General features: G+C 43.7%; 1 protein-coding gene across 1 annotated transcript in view; it reads right to left on the bottom strand.

Annotated features, from left to right (window-relative positions):
• DCC (DCC netrin 1 receptor) overlaps positions 1 to 7,439 on the bottom strand; it is a 1,287,746-nt gene extending 1,280,307 nt beyond the window's left edge. The window contains exon 1 of the mRNA XM_069569336.1: positions 6,536 to 7,439. Within this exon, the coding sequence (XP_069425437.1) occupies positions 6,536 to 6,626 (91 nt within the window). The 5' untranslated portion in view covers positions 6,627 to 7,439. The remainder of the gene's footprint in view (positions 1 to 6,535) is intronic.
• Positions 7,440 to 25,125: the final 17,686 nt, after the last annotated feature.

Genomic DNA, 25,125 nt, shown 5'->3' with positions numbered 1-25,125 from the left:
ACGAAGATCATGGCATCTGGTCCCATCATTTCATGGGAAATAGATAGGGAAACAGTGGAAACAGTGTCAGACTTTATTTTTGGGGGCTCCAAAATCACTGCAGATGGTGACTGCAGCCATGAAATTAAAAGACGCTTACTCCTTGGAAGAAAAGTTATGACCAACCTAGATAGTATATTCAAAAGCAGAGACATTACTTTGCCGACTAAGGTCTGTCTAGCCAAGGCTATGGTTTTTCCTGTGGTCATGTATGGATGTGAGAGTTGAACTGTGAAGAAGGCTGAGCACCGAAGAACTGATGCTTTTGAACTGTGGTGTTGGAGAAGACTCTTGAGAGTCCCTTGGACTGCAAGGAGATCCAACCAGTCCATTCTGATGGAGATCAGCCTTGGGATTTCTTTGGAAGGAATGATGCTAAAGCTGCAACTCCAATACTTTGGCCACCTCATGCAAAGAGTTGACTCATTGGAAAAGACTCTGATGCTGGGAGGGATTGGGGGCAGGAGGAGAAGGGGACGACAGAGGATGAGATGGCTGGATGGCATCACGGACTCGATGGACATGAGTCTGAGTGAACTCCAGGAGTTGGTGATGGACAGGGAGGCCTGGCGTGCTTCGATTCATGGGGTCGCAAAGGGTTGGACACGACTGAGTGACTGAACTGAACTGAACTATAGGCACTGGGTTCACAGAATTTAGCAAATAAGAGAAATTTCCTCACTCAGGTCATATCATAAGAATAAACTTTAAAAATATGATCAATAAATATGAAATGATTTGTGTGTTTTCTAGTTGAACTTTTCCCCCAGGAAATGAAAGCTGTGAATAATATGGTTGTTTCAGACTATTTATAAAAAGAAACATGTACTAGTATAACCACTGGCAAATTAACATCAATAGTGAAAAAGAAAGAATATTCAATCATACACATTATTATGTATTTCTAAACCATACCACTGATAAGGTCAGGCATTTCTAAATAACCAAAAACAAAAAAAAAAAAAGCAGAAACAAAAAACAACTTAACAGTTGAGTTAAAGAGACCTGGTTTTGTAACCTCGGGCTAAAATTTGTCAAAGAACTTTAAAGCACAAGAGTAATTTTGATCATCAGTCAGCCAACCTGAATTTCCATGTGTTAGCACAGCTCTAAAGGATAGAAAAAGAAGGAATCAACCATCTACTGAAGGAGGAAGCAAAGTGTAGAATACTAAATGTTACTGTAATTTATCTTCATGCTTTAATTATAAAAGTGTATAATAATTTGCATTTTATTTTTTACTATTACCCATTTGGTATACGTAACATGTCATTTTATTCCGTACATTTTTTTTTCAATTGGCCTATGGGGAAAATAATCTGGATTGCTCATCTTTTTTCTTTTTTTTTTTAAAATTGTTGAGTTTAACATTTGCTTTACTTGAAGTCTTGTTTGAAAGGAAAATCTTACACGCTTTGGGGTCAATGCCATATTACTGATTGTATAATACCATTAGGAAGTGCTTTGATCTCTGAAAAGTAGTAACTTCGAAGTATATTAAAAGTTTTATTATTCCAATCAAGTAACACCCTCCTGGAAAAAAAAAAAAGCATGCTGGGGTTGACAGAATCCACCCTTCTCTAGTGGTCACTTCTTCTCCTTGATGCTCCATGAGTTCTGGAATTTCAGTGATACTGGTTGAGAGGTCATGAGTTCATCTCCTATAGTAATAGTACTACTTAGCTGTCTTCAACTTTCCAGAAAAGAAACACTCGTAAAAAATGTTTAAAATTTGTTTTTAACTCAAATCCCCATGACCCTGCAAAGTGCACCCCATGACCCTGCAAAGTGCAGTATACAGCATGTTAAATGCCGTGCCTATGGATCAGACCTTGGAGGCAAACAGTGAGAAAGGTTTTCCTGGATGGTGTCAAGGGAGGCAGTGTTGACTCTCCAGAGTGTAGAAATCAGAGCTGTGATTCTGTAGACAGGCTGGAGAGGAGCAGGCAGCCCACTGGCAGGCTGCAGAACAACGTGCCAGGCATCGCACACGTTGCGATTTATTTCAGAGTGTTTCAGTGAGATTTAGTGAGATCCCCAGCTACGACTCATTAAGGCACATGACAATGTGACAACTCAGGAAACTTCAATCCTCTTCTCAAGAATCATAATAAAAAAAAAGCAGAGAAAAAGGAAGATTCTATGGTTACATTTTATGAATTGTAACTGTGCATGGCATTTATCATTCCACTTTAGGGATTATAGTTCGTTTCCAGAGCCAAGTGACTTTTTAGCTTTAGTTAATTAACCAAGTAATCCTTAGCAGGCTTACGTCGTTATTCTTTTCGCTCAGGCAAAACAAAGTTTTCCCGAAATTTGTCTATATATTTCATCTGAGAGATTATCATCTGAGGTAGAGTACTCCGTCAAAAAGTGATCATTTGAGCTAGCGGCTGTGTAACAAATACAGCGAGACAAGGAAAGCTCACTCATCAATAAAGATCACACTGGTTTCCAGAAGCATCTTGATGTAATTAGCACTATCTCAATTCACCCTAAAGTCATACATTTGGGGAGTAGCATGGAGAGCTAAAGTGCTCTCTTCCTTGCGTGTGTATGATTGGGTTTTAATATAAGAAAAACCACTGCATGCTCTCCTAATATAATTATTTTGGCTGGCAGAAGCCTGAGGGAAAAGCAATTCACAAGAAAAGTTTAAGGTGGCAAGTTTTCCAAAGAATAGTAAGAATATTTGCTTTCAAATGTAATCTCAGGGCCCAGTCTTCCATGGAAAGAAATACTCTCTTAATAAAACCAGCTGTACCTGCAAACATGCCACATCACCTAAAGATAGCAAGCGTTTGGGGTGAGAAGTCAAGATATAAATTAGAGCTAGTTTCCAAAAGACAAAAATAGTATTAGATGACTCTTCTGTGTGTAGAAAGATAGTACTGGGTGATTCCTCTGTGTGCGGCAGGAAACATTCTAGGAATAAACCACATGAGCGTGAAGAATTTCAAACTATTGGGTAAATGAAAGAAATCTGAGCCAGAGAGGAAGAAATTTTCCTCTCATAAATGATGCTTCTGAGGATAACTAGAATGCAGAAGTTCCCTTGGAAGACACCATGTCACCCTTTCCCTCTTTAGAAACAAGTAAAACTATTCCTTTCCACCCCAAAATTCACCTCCTCAAATGTCCTGTCAAGCTTCTCACTGGCTGAGAAAATCCTACTACAGCCTGCAGATATCCCGTACTCCAGGCGAGACTTAGAGCAGGATTCATTGAGGAATTCAGAGAGGGTTAAAGCTCTTCCTCGTCACTGAAAACAGTAAGGAAATATGCTGAGAGGTTAACTTGCCCGAGAATAAATATAAGTCATACACACTGGGAAGTTATAAATCTCTTCCCAGTGCTGGGGCGGGGCGGGGGGTGGTGGTGCTGGGAGGGTGCCTATCAGCAGCTCAAGCCAGCCCAGCTCTTAAGAGCATTAAAGTAAATGCACTAAGCCTAATATATTCACATATAACACATGTGGTGGCTGTTTCACATGCTTCATAACTCAGGGCAAAGGCTGCTGTGTGGGAAATGGATGCTGTGACGGGCCCCTGGTGATTTACACCGCAACGCTCACAGAGGAGTGGACAGCCGAGCAGCCCAGGCACCCTCAGGTCCTGCCATGCTCCATCCAATGGCAAACCCAGATGGGAGCATGGATCTGTCCGGCTTGGGGTGGGGGAGATGAGAAAGAGGTGAGCAGGGGAGGCAGTGAGCCCCAACTTAGCATGTCCTGACAACATAAATGCAAACCAATTTTTTTTTTCAATAGAAAGTACCTCAAATATATGTATAAAGAATTAATTAACATATATACTTGCTATTTCATTCATTAATATCTACCACATAAAATTTTCATTTCATCTGAGATTCTAGGACTCTACTTAGTGCCCTTGCTTGGGGCTCAAGTCAAACATAAGAAGCTAGCATCTTACAAAAGTCAACTAAAAAGCCGGTAGCCTCCACCTCCAGCATCAAGTTCCCATTCTATGTGGACACTGCTCTGGTATGCCCTTGGTTATGTTCTAACAATTTCACAAAACTCTAGAGCAGCTCCGGACTTTATCCAGGAAGTGGGGAAATACCAAGTGCTATTGTGCTCTTCTCCTTAATCCTTTGTCACCCATCAACAAAGTCTTTCAGAACATCCTGCTGAATGGGAATTTCGCTGCCAGTAAATAGACACTTGGCCTTATTAAGGGCACCTCCTACTGGTCCTTTCATAGAGTGAGCTGTGCTTTCTGCCTCATCAGTTCCCTGCCACATCCTTGAAGAGGGGACACTGCTACTAACAGAAACAGTAGAAACAGATTAAGGAGCAATACCTAAAGACTGCGCCATCTCCACTTTTTCTGGGACCTGTGCAAACTACGTCACATCTGCAAATAACAGAAATGGATTTAAAAGCATAGAGGAGCTGACAGATTGAGACCCACAAGCCTGTCCACAGGCACAGCCCTCGTATATACAGATTTTTGTCTGCCTTTTCAATCATAGACTTCTCCACTGAGGAGTTACTACCTGGCCTTAACTTTTTCGATAAGAAGCATAAATAAGTGGAAAGGGGATATTTAATTAATTTCAATGTTAGTAAATATATATATCCATCTCCATTTATTTATCCCTACTGTCCACCAAAGACACTTGGGAAATGGCTGAAATATTTCAGGGTAACTGACAAAACATCGTTATCCATTTTTGCACACCTTCCTTGTCTAATACAGTATGTTCAGCCGACGCGTTTCAGGCCTGGCTCCGGTAGATTTCTACCCAGCAACCATGCCCCTCTGAACTTCCCCGCTCCCCAGCTGAGAGTGCAAGGCAATCTTCTGGACCCTAAGGACAGCGCTCCTCTAGTGTCTGTGGGCTGCAGGAGGGAATTTTAGAGACACCTTTCATTACCGCTTTACTGCGGGATATTCCCCGCCCACCTTCCGCGGGAGTAATTGCTGAGGACAAAGCTCCAGGAGAGAGGAGCCCGGAGGAGGAGACCAGCCTGAAAAGGGAGGGAGCCAGGGAGGACCGGCTGCAGGGCGCACAAACCGTTGGTACGCGTGCCCTGCGCGCGCGCGCGCGCACACACACACACACACAAACACACACACACACAGAGTCCTCTGGCAGGCTCATGCGGGCTGGTTGTCAGGCCAAAGGAAGGTGAGGAGTCGGTCGGTCGGCGTGGATGCGCAGATTCCTGCTTCCGTGCAGCCGCGTCCAGACTTGGGGAGCCTGGTGCTTGACTCTGAATCCCTAGCAACCAGAGAGGCGCCTTCTCCACCAGCGATCGCAACCCGGGCCGCACAGCAGCACTTAGCACGAACAAGAAAGCAGCAGCTTCAGGCTATGGAGAGGTTGGGGGCTAGGACACAGTTTCCATTCTGTTGCTGGTTCATTTCCAACGCGCAGCCTGGGGAGCTCCCGCCTAGCGCCTGGCCCCTGCCCGCGGCTCCTTTTCTTTGGGATTTGGGGAAAGGTCATTTCCGAAGGGAGTTGAATGCTCAGCCAGCTGCTCTCCCATCCTTCCCCACAGGGCCCACTCCCTATACCCCAGTGTCCGTTTAATAAGGCCGGCCAAATGAGGGGACCATTACAATGAGTCATTTGGTTTTTTTTTTTTTTTTTTTAATGATTTTCTCCCGGCCGTCGAAACCTCTAGGCTCCTTCAGCTCGGAGACTGCCGCAGCCCTGAGCATCCCTCAGATGCCTCTTCCTGCTCTAACCGCACACAGTTTTGCCATTTTTAATTAGAACCTGCGCTTGCCAAGGACCAGGGCCAGGGGGGCTGGTTTCTCGGAATATCAATCATTTGGAGTTTGGAAGTGTCCTGGAGATACATGTAGACTTAGCTCGAGAGCAGCATTCACCGTTAAAAAATGAAACACAACACACCTCCTTCCTCCTGGCAACTCTGCAACCCTTTTCGGGAACCACCAACCCCTCCTCCGAAGTACCAAAACACATCAGCTGGCCCTTTCTCGATTTTCAATCAGTAAGTCTAAAAATCCAAACCGGAGGCGCCAGGAATCACATACAGACGCCCCAGCCCCACAAGCTACATTCCGCACACACACCCTCCAAGTGCCCCTCCAAGCCCTGCTCCAAGACCTCCACTTGGTCTTACTGCCCCAATTCCCCTGCTTCGTAGCTTTCCGAGGGGGAGGATTCAACCCAGTTCCTTTCAACGACACCCCTGTCGCCTGCCTCCCCCCTGCCCCAGACCTCCAGCTCTCTCAACCGACGCAAGTATTTGCCAAAGCAGAGATGCGTGCGAGAAACACCAGATTTTTTTTTTTTTAAAAAAAGCGAAGGGGCGCCCGTTTCCCCAGCCGCCAACATCCTCTTTCCATCTTTTATCATCATTGAGGAAATAAGGGACGGAGCGAGAGACCCGCATCTTGCCAGGTCTCCCCCTGCCCCAATTCTACTAGAGCCAAAGGAGATGGGGAGAAGAGGGGTGAGAGGGGCGGGGGCGACGAGAAGAAAGGAAAGAACCTCTCACCGGTGACTTGGAGATGTGCGCTGAGCAGGGTAGCTCCGAAGAGTACAAAAGCCAGCTTGGGTACCCAAACACATCCAAGACTATTCTCCATATTTCAGCCAACACCTTCGGGGCCGGGGGTCCTGGGCAGCGGCAACACTCACACACATGCACTCACACACGCGTGTACACATGCACACACCGCACACAAACACACGCGCGCGCCGAGCCCCTTCGGCTTCCTCCTCCTCCTCGTCGTCGTCCTCCTCCACCTCCCCTGTGCCTCTTCTGCCTCCGAAGCCTTCTTCCTGGTCCACTGGCAGAATCAGCAGCAGAAAGAGGGAGCAAAAAGTTCCATTGGGTCCAAGAAACGTCAAGCCCCAATAAAACCTCGGGAAACTAACTCAAGGAAACAGGGAACCGGCGGCGGAGCGAAGGCAGCTCTCCGCGGGGCTGGAAAAGCATCAATACACAGGATATCCAGAAGGGACCGAGAGGAGACGCGAAGCGATCCTGTGGCTGGGCTGTGCATCAAAAGGTTGGGGCTGGTTCCCTGTCCTCGGCCGGGTAAAGTTGAAGAGGAGAATCCGTGCGCGAAAGCTGGGGATGCTGCTTGTTTCTCCTCCAAGCGCGGAGGGGACCCAGGGACGAGAGGCCAGGGCTGCAGGCTGGAGCGCGCTCACTTGTTACTGGGGTGTCCGCTGGAGATGTGTGAGCTAGGAGTTGGAGCCGTACGTACTATCCATTGATCCGGAGAAGTGGAGGGCTGGAAGGGAAAATGTGGAGACCGGAGGGAAACGAACTGGATCAGGCAGATTCCACGGGGAGGGGGGTGGGGGCTGAGAGATGCTGGAGGGGAAAAAAAAAGAAAAGAAAAGCGGTCGGAGGAGGCTTCCAGCAGCTGCATTCGCCGGGTCTACATATCAATGAGCAGGGATGCCCTCTGTGGGCAAAGCGTGGGAAGTCACTTTTGTCAATGGGTCTGGCAAATACCATGAGTTTCTGGCCGAGGGGCGGGGGGGAGCGGCGTTTGCAGCTATCTCTTTTGACATTCAATCTTTGGGAAATCATTTTTGACTGTAAAATCTAGGCAAGTATTTAGGCTGAGTCAGGGGGGCAGAGTGTTTCCTTCCTTCTCTGCCTGCATTGTTTAAAAATAGAATGTTTCCTTGGGGGAAAAATCACTTAATCCAACTCCCTTCTGGGGAGGGTGAAACTGACATACAAGGGACAAATACCAGTCTGCTCTTTCCTGACAAAGCAGCTAGGGTCCTCTTTTTGTAAGATGTCTTATTTCACCTGTGTTCTCTCTTCTGGAGACAGGATTCAATGCTTTATTCAACCAATTTTAAAGCATTTACCATGTTCCAGGTACCCTGTTAGCTTCCAGGAAATACAAGAGTGAAGTTTAATAAGACTCAGCTTCTATCCTCCAGGGGTTCATGATCTGTTGGGAGAGTGGTGTTAAGTGGATAATTATAAAGCAGCATGATAAATATGATGGTCTGTGTAATGAGGAGAAGGTCTGGGATAACAAGAGAGGGACTTCTCCAGTCCCTGAGTCATAAAATGAAGCCAACTAAATGCATAAGCACAGCATGAAATTTTGGAAGGCTGATCAGTGGAGCCTTTTCAGGCCAACTGCATTAAGCTGACTTTCTTTGCAATTTTCTCTCTACTGCAGGACCTCAAGTTCTTTTGAGAAGAAGGACTTTGCACCCTCACAGATGTAGCAGGAAAGGTGGAAGTGTTAGTCGCTCAGTTGTGTCCAGCTCTTGACGATCCCATGGACTGTAGCTGGCCACACTCCTCTGTCCATGGAGTTCTCTGGGCAACAACACTGGAGTGGGTAGCCATTCCCTTCTCCAGGGGATCTTCCCACCAGGGATGGAACCCAGGTCTCCTGCATTGCAGGCAGATTCTTTACCACCTGAGCCACCAGGGACGCCGGCAGATGTAGCAGACGACTTGAAATAGCACACATGCCAATATCATTTTGCTGAATAAGCGAAAGGAAAAGGAATGAAAGTCGCTCAGTCGTGTCTGACTCTTTGTGACCCCATGGACTATATAGTCCATGGAACTCTCTAGGCCAGAATACTGGAGTGGGTTGCCTTTCCCTTCTCCAGGGGCTCTTCCCAACCCAGGGATCAAACCCATGTTTCCTGCATTGTAGGCAGATTCTTTACCAGCCGAGCCACAAGGGAAGCCCTAAAAGGAATGAACCTGGCCACAAGATGATAAATAGAAATGCCACTCGGGTAGAAGTTCTGCCTTTTAAGGAGCTATTTAGCTGCAGGTTCTTCTTTCCATTCCACACTGCATTACCCTGTGTATTCATTAGTGTCTGAGAAGGGAAAATGGACTATCCATTCAAAAAAAAAAAAAAGGAAAACAGGATACAAGAATGAAAAATACAGATTACAATCATCAGGAAAAGTCCCATGATACCAAAACTTGACAACAATGTTTCTAGATCATCAGCCATGTCCATCCCTTTCTGTCTTGAAAAAGTTAAAAGAAAACATACCTGTGATTTCCAGATCATACTTCCAGAAATAACTTAGATGAATGGGTCCTATAGAATGGAATGGAACTCTTTGTTGACCCCCAAACTTCTCAAAATACTCAAAGCTTTCCTTAGCTGAGGATGAGGTATCTAGAGATAAAAGCTCAGGGTCAAGAATGAGGATTCTTAACTGGGTCCATGGAGGGACCCCTAGTAGGGACCCCTGCTGACAGGCTTCAGGGATTTCATGAGCATCCTGACATTTTATGAAAAATGACTGACTTCTGCGCTCATGCTTTTTTTTTCTTTAAGAGGGAATCTTTAGCTTTCATTAGATGTACAAAATGAATACAAGCATGCCCTCTGCTGAAACAATGGAAAGAACCACTGGTCTACAAAGTATGGTACGAAAAAACAGTGGCAGTCTCTTCCTGAAAGAGTGATGAAGTCCTCTGTTCTCTTCAGCAGTAAAAGAATGTCCACAAGCAATCAGAAGATAGGATGCAAAATGGTCCATGGTGTTCACATTCCTTTAAATTGACACCGTCCAGTCTAACAAAACAAATAATGATTAAGTTACTCTTTGCTATAGTCCTTGACTCATGTACCCTGAGTCATAGAGATCAGCTGCCCACCAACCAATGAGTTTCTAAAAAGATGATCAAATTCTTATCCTCCTACATACTTAGTTGGTTTCACAATTATTCATTGTACTTCTGACAGTTGCTTGTGCTCACTTCCCCAGTAGCCCAACCATTTTTCCTGAGAGAGATGACTCCAGCTTGATGTCAGTACCGTCTCTTAGAAACATCATCAATAATTTCTGATTCACAGAAAATTTATACTTGGGAAACCTAGCACCTTCTCACTGCTCCTCTCAGCCGTGTGAGGCCCATTTATCAGGACAAAAGGAAACAACAAGACTGGAGCAGTAAGAGGAGGGGAAAGAGCGTCACAGGGAAGAGTTTAGTGTAATTAATCATCTCTCACAGTCTCTATGACATTTGATGCTGAGGGCCGATTTCTTGGGTTTTATCTGTGTGGATCACAATAAACTGTGGAAAATTCTGAAAGAGATAGCAATACCAGACCACCTGACCTGCCTCTTGAGAAACCTACATGCAGGTCAGGAAGCAATGGTTAGAACTGGACATGGAACAACAGACTGGTTCCAAATAGGAAACGGAGTACGTCAAGGCTGTATATTGTCAGCCTGCTTATTTAACTTCTATGCAGACTACATCATGAGAAACGCTGGACTAGAAGAAGCACAAGCTGGAATCAAGATTGCCAGGAGAAATATCAATCACCTCAGATATGCAGATGACACCACCCTTATGGCAGAAAGTGAAGAGGAACTGAAGAGCCTCTTGATGAAAGTGAAAGAGGAGAGTGAAAAAGTTGGCTTAAAGCTCAACATTCAGAAAACGAAGATCATGGCATCTGGTCCCATCACTTCATGGGAAATAGAAGGGAAAACAGTGGAAACAGTGTCAGACTTTATTTTTTGGGGCTCCAAAATCACTGCAGATGGTGACTGCAGCCATGAAATTAAAAGATGCTTACTCCTTGGAAGAAAAGTTATGACCAACCTAGATAGCATATTGAAAAGCAGAGAAATTACTTTGCCAACAAAGGTCTGTCTAGTCAAGGCTATGGTTTTTCCTGTGGTCATGTATGGATGTGAGAGTTGGACTGTGAAGAAAGCTGAGTGCCGAAGAATTGATGCTTTTGAACTGTGGTGTTGGAGAAGACTCTTGAGAGTCCCTTGGACTGCAAGGAGATCCAACCAATCCATTCTAAAGGAGATTAGTCCTGGGTGTTCATTGGAAGGACTGATACTAAAGCTGAAACTCCAATACTTTGGCCACCTCATGTGAAGAGTTGACTCATTGGAAAAGACCTTGATGCTGGGAGCGATTGCGGGCAGGAGGAGAAGGGGACGACAGAGGATGAGATGGCTGAATGGCATCACCGACTCAATGGATATGAGTTTGAGTAAACTCTGGGAGTTGGTGGTGGACAGGGAGGCCTGGTGTGCTGCAATTCAGGGGGTCACAAAGAGTTGGACAAAACTGAGCAACTGAACTGAACTGAAAATACAGGTACCCAAACACACTTTGTTGGAGAAGGCAATGGCACCCTACTTCAGTACTCTTGCCTGGAAAATCCCACAGACGGAGGAGCCTGGAAGGCTGCAGTCCATGGGGTCGCTGAGGGTTGGACATGACTGAGCTACTTCACTTTCACTTTTCACTTTCATGCATTGGGGAAGGAAATGGCAACCCACTCCAGTATTCTTGCCTGGAGAATCCCAGGGATGGGGTCGCCTGGTGGGCTGCCATCTATGGGGTCGCACAGTCAGACACAACTGAAGCAACTTAGCAGCAGCAGTAGCAAACACACTTTGTGCTCTAAAGGGAAACTAGTCAATACTTCTATTTCTTCAAATGTGTGTGTTTGTGTGTCTGTCTGAAGAGGGAGACATCCCAACTCTAATTTTCCAAGATTAACCCAAGAGGATACATCACATTAAAAGTATGTAATTCCTTCTAGGATTCCCACTGTGGAACTACACTTCTTGGCCAACCTTAATTCAAAACACTAATAATCTTAGACTATTCCTATTCTTCTCTCAATATCCTGACCTGATGTTAAGTCACTTTCTATAACATGCTTTAGAAATGTACTTGCCAAAGCAATAGTATCTAGTCCAATGGAACATGATAGACTGTGAATGGTTCTGTTGGTCAAATCACGTGAACCTGTCAGTGTAACAATTCACTATTTAGTCATTTATTGAAGAACACTAACTATTATATTAAACACTTTGGCTATGTAATATCTGTGCAGAATTGTTGTTGTTTAGTTGCCAAGTTGTGTCCAATGCTTTGTGACCCCATGGACCTCTATATAGAATATACAGCTATAAATAAGATATGGTCATTGTCCTTGGCTAAGTTATAGCTGTAGGGTGAAGGGATATATTTTAACTGATGTTTGTTGGTGGTTTTTCTTTTAGCTCTGAATCCATTCTTTTGTATTTTGGTAACCAGTCTCACATCTTGCTATTCCTCCGCATTCTCAGGTACAAACGTGAGGAGGTGGATCCTTAGTCCCTTTAGTCTTACAGAGGAGCCTATCTTTGCAATCAAGATTATAAACTCAGAGCTGAGCCCACCAGCCAAGCAGAACAAAGGAGTCATTTCTGAGACTTCAGAAGAAGCAGCTCTCTGTCTTGCACTGGGTACACTGTGAAGTGGGGACAGTGTCTCACAATGGGGACTACTGCTAGAAGAAATCTCTTTTCCCGCTAGTGTATGAAAATATGTAAGCTTTAGTTATTAGAGAAATGCAAATCTAAACTACCACAAGGGACTACCGCCCACCAGTCAGAGTAGCCATCATTAAATTTGTGTACCTAGGACTGATTCATGTTGATGTATGTATAGCAGAAACCAACACCACACTGTAAAGCAATTATCCTCCCATTAAAACAGTAATAAAGAAGAAAATTAAAAAGAAAATAAAAAGTCCACAAATTACAAATGCTAGAGAGGATATGAAGAAATAAAGAATCCTTCTATGATGTTTTTAGGAGGGTAAATTGGTGCAGCCACTATGGAAAACAGTATGGAGGTTCCTTAAAAAACTAAAAATAGGATTGTCGTATGATCTAGCAACCCCACTTGTGGGCATATATCTGGAGAAAACTATTACATAATTCAAAAAGATGCATGCATCCTTATGTTCACAGTAGCACTATTTACAATATCCAGGACATAGAAGCAACCTAAATGTCCACTAGCAGAAGAATGGATAAAGAAGATGTGGTATATATATATATATGTATACACACACACACACACACACACACACACACACACACACAGTGGAATACTACTCAGCCATCAAAAATGAAATAATGCCAGTTGCAGCAACGTGGATGGATGTAGACATTATCACACTAAGTGAAGTAAGTCAGAAAGAGAAAGACAAATATATGATATCACTTATATGTGAAATCCAAACTATGGCACAAATGAATTTATATATGAAGAATAAAACAGTCCCACAGACATAGAAAACAAACATGGCTACCTAAGGGAAAGGGGGGTTAGGGATAAATAAGAAGTTTATGCAGATACAAACTACTATACATAAAATGTACTAACTACAGGGTCCTACTATATAGCATACGGAACTAGATTCACTCCCCTATAACAAATAACAATGGGAAAGAATATGAAAAATAATAGGTATACATGGCTTCCCTGATAGTTCAGTTGGTAAAGAATCCACCTGCAATGCAGGGAGAGCCCAGTTCAATTCCTGGATGGGAAGATCCCCTGGAGAAGGGAAAGGCTACCCATCCAGTATTCTGGCCTGGAGAATTCCCTGGACTGTGTAGTCCATGGGGTCACAAAGAGTCAGACACGACTGAGCAACTGTCACTTCAATTCACTTCTTTCATGTGTAACTAAATCAGTTTGCTGTACACTGGAAACTAATACAACATTGTAAATCAACTATACTTCAACAATGTGTGTGCGTGTGTGTGTGTGTGTGTGTGTGTGTGTATGGGCTTCCCAGGTGACACTGTGAAAGAACCCACCTGCCAATGCAGGAGATGCAAGAAATGCAGGGACAATCCCTGGATCAGGAAGATCCCCTGCAGTAGGAAATAGCAACCCATTCCAGCATTCTTGCCTGGGAAACTCCATGGACAGAGGAGCCTGGCAGGTACAGTCTTCGGGGTTGCAAAGAGTCAGACACAACTGAGTGCCTGAGCACGCACACACACGTATATGCCTGTGCACATGTGTGTGTATACATACACATACATACATGCTTTAACAGAGGTGCTTTAGGAGAAGTCTTGGTGCTCCCACCAGCTCCCTATAAGGAACCTGTGGTAGTTAGAATAATTTCCCTCCTCTCCTCCAAAGATCCCCACATTCCTAATCCTTATCCCTGTGACTGTTCTCAGATGTGACAAAATTAAGGATCATGAGTTGGGGAGATTATCCTGGATTATTCTAATGAGCATATATATTCATTGGGGTTCTGAGAAAACAGAAGAGTGAAGCATAAAATCAGTTAGGGAAGGAGATGTGATGGGGAAAGCAGGTGGTCAGGGCAGAATAATGCCATTACTGGAGGGGATCACAGGCCAAGGAATGCAGCCTCTGAAGGCTGAAGAAGCCAAAAACCAGATTCTGCCCTAGATCCTGCAGAAGGAAGAAAGCTCTACCAATATTTTAACCTTATAAGACCATGCCTGTGTGTATATGTATGTATGCATGCATACATATATTTGGAAAATTTAGGGACTTTCACAACACAAATGTATCATTTTACAGTATAGAGGTCTGTCTGGACTGCAGGTAGTCTCAGACACTGGGAAAACAAGAAAGGGATTCTCCCCTAGAACCTTCAGGATTATCACAACCCTCGGGATGCCTTCATTGCAGCAGTATAAGATCCATTTGAACTGTGGTGTTGGAGAAGACTCTTGAGAGTCCCTTGGACTGCAAGGAGATCCAACCCGTCCATTCTGATGGAGATCAGCCCTGGGATTTCTTTGGAAGGAATGATGATAAAGCTGAAACTCCAGTACTTTGGCCACCTCATGCGAAGAATTGACTCATTGGAAAAGACTCTGATGCTGGGAGGGATTGGGGGCAGGAGGAGAAAGGGACGACCGAGGATGAGATGGCTGGATGGTATCACTGACTCGATGGACATGAGACTGAGTGAACTCCGGGAGTTGGTGATGGACAGGGAGGCCTGGCGTGCTGCGATTCATGGGATCGCAAAGAGTCAGACACGACTGAGCGACTGAACTGAAGATCCATTTACAGAACTTTGACCTCCAGAACCACAGAATAAGAAATGTATGTTGTTTTAAGACAATATATAGTGACTTGTTAGAGCAGAAATAGAAGATAATATAGAACAGGAGAATGAAGCTCACACTGTTGAATAAGAGGGAAAAGCTGGAAAGAAAGTAAATTCTTAGTGACATTGTAATAAGTCATTTTGTGTGAAGCCAGCCTGGACTTATTAGATTTCTCAGATACAGGAGACAATTAATTCTTTTATTATGTAATTCAGGTTAAGGAGGATGTCTACCTTTTACAACATAAAGAATCCCAACTCAACCAATTAAAAACAATTATTTTTAAAGTACATTTATGACTTAATTCAGTTACAGCTTTGAAACTCATTTTTGATTGGCAGAGGCCATCAGAAATCTAACTCCAGGTATGTGATGATCTAACAATGAAAAGGTTTCATTATCATTATTAGGTCAGCAAATTGTTCTCAATACCCACTGCATAGATAAGATAACTTAGTGGTTAAAAGTTAGGACAAGGACAAGGAAGAGCTCTTGCTTTCAAGCAATGTTCAACCTAAACAAAGAAGATAAACATACTTTACAGCCTAGAATTTAAAATTTTATGCATGAAATACTAAAAACAAGTTGTTACAGTAATTTAGATGAAGGGGGAAATGAGGTGATCAGAGATGATTTGGAATTAATAGGACTCTGTTGGGACTATTAACTGAACAAAGAGTTTGAGGAGATTATGGGCGAGTAAAGTTCTGGAAACAGAAATTAAATCAACCTGATAGGAGCCAGCAATTTGAGTCAGGGCAGAGTAGAAGAAGAATCCCCAATAAGGAAAGAACCCTAGAGGGCTTACGAGCTAAAAATATCCAAAATTTCTGATTTCAAATATTTTCTAAAGTGCAAAAATTACTTGCAAAAAAGACATGGCTGAGTCAGTTTTTTATAATGTTTAAAGAACAGGCAAGGCATTTATGCCTGAAAATAGTCAAGTTTCCTGGATTTACGTGAAAAAATGAAAAGGCTACGGTTATTTCTAACGACAGGCAAGTGAGACTGAAATCAGTTCCAGGCAGGAGACAACAATTAATGATTAAACGTATGATCTATAAATACTCAGGAAAAGATGTAAGATCACTAGGAGCCAACATGGGTTCACCTGGAATAAATTATTACAGACTGAAGCAGCTGGAAAATGTCACAGACAAATCATATCTGGATTTCAGTGAGGTGCCCCCCCCCAACAAATGCTTTTAGTTAATACTTCAGATAGAAATATTAACATGCCTAACAAGTTAACTGGCAACATAGACCTGGAAGGAATAACTAATGTATTTGTGGATTAATTGAAAGTTCAACAAGATCAACAGGATAGAACGATGAAATTCATCTAAAAAATGAGAAGGACTGAATTCAGTAACTCCATTCCCCTCCCCGGGGGAAAAAAAAATCCAATTCATAAATAAACGATTGGAAAGAAGGAATTTGATTTCAAGTGAGCAGGAGAAGAAAGCATGTGAATTGACATTAAGCTTGATGGTAGAAAACGGTATGATGCATTCTCGGAAAAGGCCCATGTCATGTGATACCACATGGACCACACCACTACATCCAAGCGAGGGTGGTAAGTGCCACTCTGCTCTGCACCCAACAGGACATCCAGGGGTTCCCTGTTCACAGTGAGCTTCAATCCAAAACTATATGCCCTCATCCTTTTGTTTTTCACATTCCCTCTTCTTCTTTTATCCTATAAATGTGGGTGCCTCCCACTGATTTTGGAATTAAAGTTAGTATGAGTCTTAGTAAATACATATATTTATATATTTAATGTTATATTAATATATATTGCTGTTTAGTCGCTAAGTTGTGTCTGACTTTTGCGACCCCATGGACTATAGCCAGTCAGCATCCTCTGTCCACGGGATTTCACAGGCAAGAATATGGGAGTGAGTTGCCATTTTCTTCTCCAGGGGATCTTCCTGACCCAGGGATTGAACCCACGTCTTCTCCACTGGCAGGGAGGTTCTTTACCACTGAGCCACCAGAGATACCCTAGAATATTGGAGTGAGTTTCCATTTCCTACTCCAAGGGATCTCCCTGACTCAGGGGTCAAACCTAGGCTCTTAACATCTCCTGCACTGGCAGGTGGGTTCTTTACCACTAGCACCACCTGGGAAGCCCAATATATATTAATTCATATTTCTAGGCTATATTATATAATAATATAATATTTAATATATATTTAATAATTTGGGTATTAAAAGTGATTAAAATCCAAATAGACATTATAAAGCCTGAATAGAGAAACTAAGAGAATGGCTTTGTATGGTCACATCAGGGGAGTGAGAGGCGATGAGACTGTGTGTGTGACTCTCTGGAGAGAGGCTGGGTTTCACGTGGATTGGAAGAGGAGCACGCGGCCATCGGTTATATGCCTTTCACGTGCCAGGCTTTATGCCAGGAACTGTAAATGTTATCTCATTTAATCCTCATAAGAACCTTGTGAAGTACTGCTCTTCCCATTTGCAGATAAGGAGCCAAAAGCTAGGTGACTTCAAATTGCCAGCCCAACATCACATAGTTAATAAGCATAAGAGCTCAAATTTGAGGGGGCCCTGCCCATGGATAGCCAGGCTCCATGTGCTGGGCATGGTGCCTGCCTGCCATGTCCCAGGAAGCAAGGCTGCCATAGAAGTCAGCTCCTGAGAGAGGTGCCACCTCTGGTCTGTAAAGAGGGGTACCTTCCTTGGGCACGGGTTGTATCTTTGGTTATCTCATATATTCTTGTAAAGTCCTAGTTAAGTAACTCAAGAAGAGAGTGACCTGACCAAGTTCGCGTGATCCTGCGCTGTAAGAATTGATGAGGAAGTTTACCCTTGGCTCTGGGAGTGCATGACCATATGGAGGGTCGCCCTCCAGGCTCCTCCGTCCATGGAATTCTCCAGGCAAAAATACCGGAGTGGGTTACCATTTCTTCCTTCAGGGGACCTTCTCGACCCAGGGATTGAACCCATGTCCTTGGGTCTCCTGCACTGCAGGCAGAATCTTTACCACTAGCCCCACCTGGGAAGCTCCCTGGCTCTGGGAGACATTGGCTCAAAACGCATGGTGTCTGAGCCTCTGAAACTGGGATGCAGGTCCTTCACACCCTTCCACCCCACAGTCTCCAGCCACAACACAGCTGCCCATAGGGACAGCAGAGCTGGCTCCATCGTCGCAAGCATCTTCTACAAGGTTATCTTCAGGAACGTGGATAGTTTTTTCTATCCTAACACACGACAATGGAGGAAAAAGACTCACCAATTTCCAAGATGGAAAAGGAGCTTTCCTTCTGTCTCAGACAAGAGCAAAAGCAGGTTCTTTTGCAAGTAGAAAACCATCACCTAAAAAAAAAAATAAAAAAAAAAAAAAGAAAACCATCACTTTTGCAGTTGAATACTCTTAAAAATTGGCTCTTTGGTACAACTCTGTTTCTTTGTACTTAGGGAATTCTCCTTGTAAGGCTGGCAAAACAGCTGCAGAAATAACCTATTTGTCGCTACAGTGGTGAGCCACAGAGGTTTAATTGAATAACTGTCTGTTTCTCATTCTACCGTGTGATGTATTGTAGAAGGACCAACTGCTGGCCTTGATCCTGAGAAAACTTGTGATGTGTTTTCTTACACATTGTGGGCTCGCTCAAGTCCACAGCACTGAGAGCTCTTAAGGAAAAGGGGACAAGTTCCCTTCTTTGAGGTGTGATGGTAAAGGAGGCAAGGGAAACTTGAAAGCCAGAGAAGAAAGGCTGACCCTGTAAATCTAGGGAAAGTAATAGAAAAGACAACAGGGGAGAGATTACACTCCCAAGGGCAACGAGATTAAGGGGAATTGAACAATGTATAAAATCAACATCATCAAAACCAATGAAAACATTCAAATCTAATCTTTTGGAAGGTGAGGACAGAACATTTTCCCATTGATTTTTTTCTTTAACATATGGAAATACAGGCACTTTAACTTCTACACACAGTATAGTCTTTCATCATGAACTATGGGACCGCATCTCCAACTCTGCTTAATTAGTAGTTTGGAGCAGCTTCATGCTGATTTCACAAAATGTGAAAATGTGATTTTTCAGACATGATTTTAAGTAATTCAAAGTAAAAAGGCCAATGCAACATTCGAGGTTTAAAGCAGTTTTGCACCTATCAACTTGTCAGCAGAGGGAAACGGGCTTTAAAATATTTCCCTTGGGATAGTTGACCTTTTCCCTGAAAAGTATGGAAACATTTTTGATGCACATATTTTCTTAGGTTTTTAATTTAAAAAATAATAATAATAGGAGATGAGTTACCTGAAGACAGTATATCTATACAATGAACTAAGGTATAAGACTTAAGGGTGATGCCATAGGGGGTTAAAAAAAAAAAAAAAAAAAACCTCATGAGATTTTATAACAACTTACATGAAAAAAAATTTTTTAAAAAACATCCAAATTTCAAGTACTGTTTGGTCCTACATTTCTAATTAATATGCCTTCCCCCTGCCCTCCACACACATATAGCATTCCAGCAGGGTAGAAAGGGATCAGCTACCCTTTAGTTCAAGTCAAATCAAGGGACTAAAAGATTTCAGTCAGGTTTAAATCTGAGCCTCCAGTTCCTCTCTGTAAAATGAAAATATAAATATGCTCCGAGCATCACTGCATTTGCAGCTTTTACCCTATATAATGTCTCCTCCGGTTTCTTTTAAATATAAGTCAGATCAAGCCACCCAACTCCAACCCTTCCATGGTTCTACATCCCACTCAAACCCAATTCTTTCTCAAAGAGCCCAAGGAACCCGCCCTTCCCTCTCCCTCCACCGTCTGATGTTGCCTTCCTGGTGTTCCTTCAGTGAGTCTGGGGCTGCGGGCGCTGTCCCCCTGCCGCTCCTGGGACACAGGGGCACTGTCCGACCTCAGGGCTCTTGCGCTGCCTCCTATCTCTGGGACAGTCCTCCTCAGATATCTGGGAGCGTCCTCCCTGAACTCTTAAGGTCTCTTCTCAAACATCACTTTCTCAGGGTAGCCTTCTTTGATCAGCTTTCTTACAGAAATGCCAGAGGAATATATAGTTAAGGCAGAAAGTCAAGGGATCAGGAGATTTTTTTCAGGGTTCTCCAATTATCTTCTCTATCCCATCATTTTTTCTTACTTGTCCCTCAGATCTCCATTCAATCATTACTTCCTAAAAAAGTCCACCCCTGATTAGATGAAACGCCCGTAAGGCAGAGACCCAAAGGCCATTCTCCGCATCTTCACTCCACTTTCCACAGTGCTAATGTTGTATTTCATGTTGACTAATGTCAATCTTGGGCTTCCCAGGTGGTGCTAGTGGTAAAGAACCCGCCTGCTAATGCAGGCGACACAAGAGACCAGTTTTGATCCCTGAATCAGGAAAAACCCCTGGAGAAGGGCATGGCAACCCACTCCAGTATTCTTTCCTGGAGAATGCCATAAACAGCAGAGTCTGGCAGGCTACAGTCCACGCAGTCGCAGAGTTGGACACAACTGAAGTCACTGAGCGCATGCGTGCATGGAACGCTAGTCTTTCTCACAAGACTGTGAGCAGGATGGAGACCCATGCTTCGGCTTAGCAGCATTATTTCAGCACTGGTAGAGTGACTGGCACATAACAAGTGCTCAGTGTGTACGTTTCGAAGGAATGAACGTACTGCTATTGTCCACAGTGGCTGTGGAAGAAGAGTGTCTGATGATCTGAGATCCAGGAGCCCAGCCACCTTTTCATTTTGTCTCAGCAGACGGGAAACAGATCAAGAATAGCCCAAGTCAGAAAGAAGAGCCCTAGCACAGCACCCTGTGCTGCAGCTGGGTCCTGGCATCAAAGCTAGACCACTGGAGCAAGCCTCAGTCCAGTCTTAGTAAATACGGAGCAGTCAAGTGAAAATGTTAGTTGCTCAGTGGTGTCCAACTCTTTGTGACTCCACGGACTGTAGCCCAGCAGGCTCCTCTGTCCACAGAATTCTCCAGGCAAGAAAAGTGGAGTGGGTAGCCATTCTCTTTTCCAGATCTTCCTGACCCAGGGATTGAATCCAGGTCTCCTGCACTGCAGGCAGATCCTTTTCCATCTGAGCCACCAGGGAGAGGTCACGAAGAGGTCAAGCTCATCCTCAATGATTAGATGGAGAACAGGAAGACAGAGATCAGCCTCTGATATCTGGTACAGGTGGGTGGATCCACACAAGAAAAATGGAAGTGATTATAGAAAATGGGATGCTTTTTAATGCAACCACCAGAATTGTTTACAAAAGTTTACACATAGTAAGGAAAAATTATTATTTTAAGTAAAAACAAAGACTCTATATCTGAGTGCCACTGAATAAAAGTTATGCAAAGAGAACAAAATTAGGATGAAGCAAGGAAAAATGTTATTCACAGAGCTCCCTGAGAAATGAGGCTGTGAGTGGTATTTTTTTTCCTTTCCACTGTTCTGAATGATACACAATTAACATGAACTACCATTCTAATCAGAAGCATATAAAAAAGGAGTGGGCAGCTGCTGCTTTTGTTACACACCTCCTTCTTTGGACAGCTGAATCCCCATCCCTCTCTGAAGAGCAAAACCTTCCTCATCTTCATCTCAGGATGCTCTCCGGGTATGTTCACAGCCATGCGGATGTGTGAGCAACCTGACTGGGATCCACCAGGGTGGAAGAGATGCACAGAAATTGTGGCGGGACCCTGGGCAGAGGAGACATGTGTTCCCCCTTGGACTTGAGCTGCGAGGACTTCAGGCCTGGGGCTGTGGCCCCCTATCCTTTAGTGTGAGGGCGAGTCTGGCTAAAGATGGAGGGGGAAGAGAGCCAGTGGGGAGGGAAGCAGAGTCCTGGTAACACCTTCAGAGCCCTGATAAAAACTGAGACAGAAAGCAGAACACAGGAACAGCCTGGTCATAGGAACAGACTTTCCAGCTCCCTGAGCCTTCACAAGCTTTTGACTTCCTTAGTTTGGCTTGGGTCTTCTTGGAACCAAGGAAGTCACGAGTACCATGGCTAAATGTCCTTTCCCCATGTTCCTGGGTGATGTGGGCAGGGATGTGATACACATAGGATGAGGCAAAAAGCAATGGCTATGGCTCTGACTAACATGTGGCTTGAGTTTTCTGGGAGATATGAGACATTTTGAGTCAATCCATACTCAACCACATATCTGGATGGTAACGATCACAGTCCTATTTCCTGTATTGACCAATGTGTGAAAGCGTTAGTCACTCAGTCATGTCTGACTCTTTGTGATCCCATGGACTGTAGCCCGCTAGGCCCCTCTGTCCTTGGGATTCTCCAGGCAAGGAGACTGGAGTGGGTTGCCATTCCCTTCTGCAGGGGATCTTTCTGACCCAGGGATTGAACCCAGGTCTCCTGCACTGCAGGTGGATTCTTTACCGTCTCAGCCAACAGGGAAGCCCATTGGCCAATGCTCACTGAATCAACAAATAGCAAAGCTGTGTATGTTCTCCAAATAGATGCTATTTCTTTAAAGTCATCTTCCATGTTTACAATAACAAGATTCCCATGTTTTGTTTTGTTTTTGTTTTTTTTCGTTGTTTTTTTTTTGGCTAACGTAAATGAGAAACAACTTTTAGGGATGTCAGTGAAATAGCTAAATTCTACTTACATAATCTGTTATTTTGGACTCACAGCATATTTTGAGTGACATGAAGGATGAATGATACATTCACTTAGAAATAATCTTACCACCTTCGCATTACAGCAATTGTACTTATTCCGTTCATATGCATCCTCATCATCATTGCCTATGTGCATGATTCACGAGAGTCGATTCTCACTCATGTTTACCACCATTTTTCACAGCACATCACAGTTCTCATTCTATTAAGTTGAGATGCAGCCATTTGAATCTACAGATGGGCCCACAAGTAGCCATTACCATAGCATGAGGGCAATTTCATTTTTCCATTCACTCTATAACTGTAGAAATAGTGTCTTCAAAACATAACTGCTTTTGGTATTGCTCTCAGTAAAATGATTATTAAAAGGCTTGCTTATGATTATCTCAAATACTTACAATCTTATGGTCATATTCTCAGGAATAATTACTAACTCTGGTGCTATTTTCAAAACAACTCAAAAAAAAAAAAAAAAGAAAAGAAAACCTAATTATGTTAGTGACCTGTTTAAAGATACAAAACTGCCATTGATTAAGATCAGCTTAGACCTAACTATATTTTTTGAAAAGTGCTTCATTATTTACAACAGAGTAATAAAAAAAAAAAGAGAGAGAGAGCTTCCCTTGTAGGTCAGACAGTAAAGAATCTTCCTACAATGTAGGAAACCAGGGTTTGATCCCTGGGTTGGGATGATTCACTGGAGAAGGGAATGGCTACCCACTCCAGTATTCTTGCCTAGAGAATTCCATGGACAGAGGAGCCTGGTGGGCTACATACAGTCCACGGGGTTGCAAAGAGTCAGACACGACTGAGCAGCTAACACTTTAAATGGGAAAAAAATGTCCCTTAGTATCTTTGAATATGCGGTAAGAGATAACTATCTCAGAAAAAAAGTCATCTTAGCTTGGGTCCCTGTGGTTTTGAGGTTATGCTCACAAACAGCCTTAATGGGATCTGGGCCCTTACAGAGCTTAGAGTCTGGAAGGTGAAGCGAACAGACAGATAGACAAGGGCAATTCAGTGTGATAGGCACTGTCTGATGGGCATCATTGGGTGCTAAGACGGCACAGGAAGGGGATACTGGAACTGGACTCCAGGTCAGGGCACACTGCCCTAAGAAAGGAAGCTCAGTTCACTTCAGTTCAGTCACTCAATCGTGTCCGACTCTTTGCAACCCCATGAATCTCAGCACACCAGGCCTCCCTGTCCATCACCAACTCCCAGAGTTCACTCAGACTCACGTCCATCGAGTCAGTGATGCCATCCAGCCATCTCATCCTCTGTCGTCCCTTTCTCCTCCTGCCCTCAATCCCTCCCAGCATCAGGGTCTTTTCCAATGAGTCAACTCTTAGCATCAGATGGCCAAAATACTGGAGTTTCAGCTTTAGTATCATTCCTTCCAAAGATTTCCCAGGGCTGATCTCCTTCAGAATGGACTGATTGGATCTCCTTGCAGTCCAAGGGACTCTCAAGAGTCTTCTCCAATACCACAGTTCAAAAGCATCAATTCTTCGGCACTCAGCTTTCTTCACAGTCCAACTCTCACATCCATACATGACCACTGGAACAACCATAGCCTTGACTAGATGGACCTTAGTTGGCAAAGTAATGTCTCTGCTTTTGAATATACTATCTAGGTTGGTCATAACTTTCCTTCCAAGGAGTAAGCGTCTTTTAATTTCATGGCTGCAGTCACCATCTGCAGTGATTTTGGAGCCCCCCAAAATAAAATCTGACACTGTTTCCACTGTTTCCCCATCTATTTCCCATGAAATGATGGGACCAGATGCCATGATCTTCGTTTTCTGAATGCTGAGCTTTAAGCCAACTTTTTCACTCTCCTCTTTCACTTTCATCAAGAGGCTTTTTAGTTCCTCTTCACTTTCTGCCATAAGGGTGGTGTCATCTGCATATCTGAGGTGATTGACATTTCTCCCGGCAGTCTTGATTCCAGCTTGTGCTTCTTCCAGCCCAGCGTTTCTCATGATGTACTCTGCATAGAAGTTAAATAAGCAGGATGACAATATGGGAACCTCTAAATAATGCATAGTGATGAACAAAGAAAGTGTGTGTTTGTGTGTGTGTGTGTGTGTGTGTGTGTGTGTGTGAATGTAAGGGGGTTAATAGTACATTGCAGGTGGCAGGAAAGAGGCAGAATGTTCCAGGCAGAAGGACTAGCATCTGCCAAGGCACAGGTGAAGGAAACGTTGCCTAACTGATGGTGGAAGCTCCATCCTTCTAAAAGGTCAACAGCAGTGTGTTTGTTGATGTTGTTGTCTAAACATTTCACTATGATGAGAGCTAGTAGGGACATTCTCCAAAAAAAAAAAAAAATCAAGAGCCTCCACTTGAAGTCTCTGGCAGTTTCAGGACAATATGGTATTTATTTCCCTGCCATATGGAAGAAAACTAGAAATAAGTATTAAAGCCCATAGTCATGATCATTTTAATAGTGCATGGAATTCCAAGATGTGAAACTCACTTCAAAGCGCCATGTTGGCACAGTCCAGCCAGCTTCCCTACACAGAAAGGCTGTTGGCTGAGACATGCCCCCCAACCTCTGGCTCTGCCAGCAGGCTT

The sequence above is a fragment of the Ovis canadensis genome, chromosome 23, assembly GCF_042477335.2.
Source record: "Ovis canadensis isolate MfBH-ARS-UI-01 breed Bighorn chromosome 23, ARS-UI_OviCan_v2, whole genome shotgun sequence".
NCBI lineage: Eukaryota > Metazoa > Chordata > Mammalia > Artiodactyla > Bovidae > Ovis > Ovis canadensis.
This window is presented reverse-complemented; position numbering and strand designations above follow the sequence as displayed.